Genomic DNA, 5,106 nt, shown 5'->3' with positions numbered 1-5,106 from the left:
TCCTTGAGCGATAGAAAAATTTTTGTCCAAAAAGTCGACTTTGTATTAGGAGAACATGATACGATAAGAGATCGATCGAAAAATTTTTCTATGAAATGACGTCAAATTCTCGGAATCTGTGAAATGTCTAATATATATATTCGTTTACATTATGTGCTTTGTATAAACGAATTGTAGTATTTTAATTCTTTGCGAACTGTAATGTAATGACTGATTTTATTTTTGATGTAAACTATACCCTCTGAATTCTATCTGCATTGTTTTCTATTTCTATTGTATCTTAACTGAATAATTCTGGCGAGCCTTTGTTTCTTTTCCAGTCCTTGCTTTTCGGGAGATATGCTTACTGAGAGAGGGGATTGGAGGAACCAATCGTCGTGTTAGAGGGCGGTTTCGAAGGATGAGCCCTCGCGGGGTCGCCTTCTAGCGCGTGGGGGTCAGGACCTTTGCGTTCGTTTTCACAATTTATTTTTATTTTTAATATGTTTATTATTTTTAAAATTTTTTAAGAATTCATGTATCCTTATTTTATTATTTGGAATATTTCGTTTGTTTTAATAATCGATTGCATAATATAATAAATTGTGTGTCCGAATATTATCTGATATATCATTATTTTTCGAAATATTAAAAAATGTTTCAAATAAAAGTTGAATAGTTTCGTTGGAAACATATTCTATTTTTATTCATTTTCTTTCATTTCTATTCATAAAAGCCTAAAGGATATATAAAAGTGAATATTATTTTCTTAAATAGAATTATATATTTTTTAATAGTTGATTTATCTTAGCATTCTCTATAAAAAAGTGCTGACTCATATATAGCGTGAAACTTGCTATAAATTTTTGTTTGAAAATTGCATTTTGTATTAGAAGAACATAAATTGATATTGTTGTTCGAGAAATTTTTGCAGAAATTTCGGCTATTTTTGGAAAGTTTCCGGAATTTTTGAAATTTTTGAAAATGACGTAAAATCTGTTATTGGATTAATATGATTTCAATGTGTAGTAGACAGAAATATTCATAAAAAAAAAAGATTTAAAGAATCAAAAATTTCAAATTTACATTATCTATTTTATCAACTGAAATATCTTGTTTTTTCAAAAAACATAAAAATATATATAAAATATATATAAAAATATATATAAAAGGAAATTTAGTAATCTTGTGAGAAAATCTAATGTAAAAATAAACAATGACAATGATTAACGATAAATTTTAATTACATAAATCGATTGTAATTATAATTTTTATATCAAAAAGGATTGAATATTATATAATTTCGATTTCTTTTAGACATTCGATTTCTTTTAGACTATTGTTTCATACCGTTCTAAATCCATAATATTGGTTATAATTTTAAAATTAATAATAACATAGCCAGCAGGATATATATCATAAAGATTTATTGGACGATATATCTATACTATCTTGTCTGTGATAAAACTGACACGAGATTTTGAAGATGAACAATGTTAATTATGAATTTAATAATAGTAAATATTGATACATTATTAAATGTGAAATAGAATATAAATATATTCCTTTGTATGCATATTTATTGATACGTTTATATTGTTCTGACAACTGTCAGATAATATGTTGATAATATGTATTGTTACAAAAAACAAATCTTTTTGAGCTTATCAATTATAGGATATCTGTCTGTTTTTGTGAAAATATAAGATAATAAAATATGAGATAAAAAATCATATCACAGTTGTCAGAAAAAGAAAAATATGATTTTTTGAATAGAACGATAAAAATTGACATTTATTGGAACAATGTGAAAAAATATTATTCTCTATGTTTTCAAATATTTTGATGTGAAATTAACATTTTTCCGTGAAATTAATGTTTTTAAACGTTAATCCCTTATCTCTTATCCCTTTAATTTTGCCTAGTTTAAAGGGAAACCATGAAATTTCATAATGAAAGTTTATCTAAAGAATAGCGACCTAGAAACTCGTTCAATACTATATGTTAATTTTAAACGGCCATGAGAAACTAATACGCGTGTTTTTTATGTAAATTTCTCAACAAAATTAAAAACTTCATCAAGACACTCCCTTTTTTCCCTCTCTGAATCCTTCTTTCAAATGAAAATTTATTATTATGTGAAATAATGTATAGTATATGAGATGATGAAAAACAAAATTTTGCGATATTAATATTACATAAATAAAAATTTCATAAATTACAAATATTAATTATTAGTTATTAGATAGGAAAAAAAATTCTATATTTAATTTTATGGACTCATATGAATTTTTATATAGGACAGAAAATTAAATATTTTATACTAAAATATTGAAATATTTTATCTTTATTTTGAATAATTTTTAGTATGATTTATGAATTGTTTAATTTATTTTTTTTAATTGATGCTTAATTTAATTTTCAAAATCTTGTTAGAAAAATCCCTATTATTTTTTATATAAGTTTATATAAAGATTTAAGTGTATTGTCTACGTTCAGGTATTTCTTCACGTAGAATTAAATTTCTTATGAAAAAGTTTGAAAAATAAGCTTTATTAGATTTATTTTCATTATATCAGTGTTTTTACAAAACTTCCTAGAAATGTAAATCATTGATACCCTATATTAATACCCCATATCACAAAATATCGTCATTATTAGAATAATTCATTATAATTATTTGATTCTTTTCACTATTCTAAAATATCCATTTAAAAATTTATTTTATAAATGATATTTATATATTTACCAGTATCAACGAAACGTTATTTATTATTGCAATGTGTTATTTATGTTTAAAACATTTCAATCAATTATTTTCTCTGTAATTTCTATTCACCGATAACAAAATAATCACCAAGATAATAGTTATTTATCAGTTTACTGCTTTACAATTCATTGTTTGTTCAATTGTTAATTACAATATAAGTACGAAAGATAATTATTACTTTTGCATTTCTCGTTAGTGTGACAATATAATCACAGAGAACAATAATTGCCACTATAACGAGAACATCCTGTCATTATCGAGTGTTTATTTATTTCTACGTTATTAAATCGATCAAAATATCCAATATTTATTCCATTATATTTCAAGAGAGTCAAGATTTTTCATATTAAAACTTGAATTTCAATTATCTCTATAAAGTTATTTATATACCACCCTGTACAATTAAAGAATACAATAGTAAGCACAAAAACAACAGTTTCATCTGTTACTGTGAATACATGATTTCCATGCACGCTAGTGATTACTAATTTAAGATTACCCCTTGCTCAATTACATTTTAGAATACGAGAAACAAACAATTATAATTAAATCATTTATCTGTATTTACCGTCGTAAGAAGGCCTAATACACAAATACACTAATTCTGATATTCGCTATCTGAACTGGTTTTTTTATTTTATATCTATAATTCAAGAATTTGAGAAAAGAAAGATATATTGTTATACAATATTCTGTAACAAAGATTTTGTTTGCTTATAAATTGTTATTGATTGTAATAATACAATGACAAAATAATAAAATTGAGAATCGAAATGCAATCCGATTCAGCTGCAAATCAATTTAAAAAATTTAATCTAAAGTTGAACTAAGAAGTTTTTATTATCAAAGTGATTAAATATACGAGAAACAATGTCTTTATAATTATTCTTCAAATATTTTATTTATAGATTCATGAAATTTTATGCTTTGTTAAATGTTAGGAATTATTATAGATGTTATAGATATTAGACTTTTAAAATTTTTTCTAATTTTTTTATAAAACATATTTTGTATTCTCTAAACAATGAATCGATATGAATCTATCGAGATATTAAATATTGACTTAAGAATTAAAGTTGACGATTGATTCCCTATCAAATTTTTTTATAATTGAATTGAAAATTATATTTTAACATCATAATTCTTCATAAAATATTTTATTTTACAAAGAATTTCATCCTCCATTTTTTTTGTTTTTTATTTTTTTATTTTTTTGCTCTATTACTACTATTACTATTGAAATCTGTCGCGATATCTATTTTGTCATCACTTTTAATCAAATCTTTAAAAAAGATCTCTAAATAAAATAAATCTCTATTCATTTGCTGACTAACAAGATAAAAATAACAAGACAAATTAAAAAGCTTTTCCAGGAGTAAATTTCTTTCGTTTATCCGTAATTTTCTTTGAAATTTTTTCCTTTTTTTTTTTTTTTTATTACTTTTATACTCTTGACCCTAATCTCAAAATTTATTGTATCAAATTTAAGATATTTTAATACACACTCGTTGATGATCACGAAATATTATCATTTTTATAAATGCGTTCTTTGTACATATAAAGAAAAATTTAAATAACGCGCAGTAAGAAGAAGATAAGACTCATTAATGGAGAGTTCATACATATATTCATGAATATAATATAAAAAAAATGTTCGTTTATAATGAAGAAAACAGCGTAATAAAAAATATAATTGAAAAACTTATAGTGTTCAGCGAGTATGATTATATTTCTGGCAAGAGGAATTAGTAATAAATGAAAAATATTAGGATACAAACGAGAAGATACTGTTTTTTAAGTAAGATGATATCTTTCTGAATCAAAAGGGATGATTTCAAAAAACGAATATTCACTATAATATGACTTTAATCTACTCTTTTATTTAATTCTCATTTCTAACAATTATTGTAAAACATAATTTTATTAATTCAACTACTGAATAAGAAAAAATGAACTTTCCTTCTACTAGTGATAAATCAACTATATACCATTATACGTACCATTATGCATACGTCCATAATATTTATTATATAAGTTAAACGTACGTCGAACATCCCAATAATGGAATAATTTATCATCAACGTGCATACAAACGATAATTAAAACGTATACGTATTACGTACACACGTGTCCACGAATAATTACTTTTCTCTCTTCCACAATTACGCGACAAGAATTTACGCGGGAAGTTTAAAGCGAAACACGTTGACCTGACCCGTTTCACTTACCGCACCCCGCAACGCTACGCGACCAGAAGTTTTATATTGAAATACCCGGGCGGAAATTTCAACGGGCGTAATCGTAAAAAATAATCCTTACCCCAGGCTCCACCTTGGACGATGGCTCGTCCGTGCAGC

At 24.6% G+C, this 5,106-nt stretch overlaps 1 protein-coding gene across 1 annotated transcript in view; it reads right to left on the bottom strand.

Moving 5' to 3' along the window:
• Positions 1-4,594: 4,594 nt before the first annotated feature.
• Positions 4,595-5,106, bottom strand: part of LOC102675607 — a 106,547-nt gene continuing 106,035 nt past the window's right edge. The window contains exons 8-9 of the mRNA XM_031512587.1: positions 5,069-5,106; positions 4,595-4,991 (exon numbers count right to left, since the gene is read on the bottom strand). The exon at positions 5,069-5,106 is cut by the window's right edge and continues 3 nt beyond it. Coding sequence (XP_031368447.1) covers positions 4,974-4,991; positions 5,069-5,106 — 56 coding nt within the window. The 3' untranslated portion in view covers positions 4,595-4,973. The remainder of the gene's footprint in view (positions 4,992-5,068) is intronic.

The sequence above is a fragment of the Apis dorsata genome, unplaced genomic scaffold (genome assembly GCF_000469605.1).
Source record: "Apis dorsata unplaced genomic scaffold, Apis dorsata 1.3 scaffold_474, whole genome shotgun sequence".
Lineage (NCBI taxonomy): Eukaryota > Metazoa > Arthropoda > Insecta > Hymenoptera > Apidae > Apis > Apis dorsata.
This window is presented reverse-complemented; position numbering and strand designations above follow the sequence as displayed.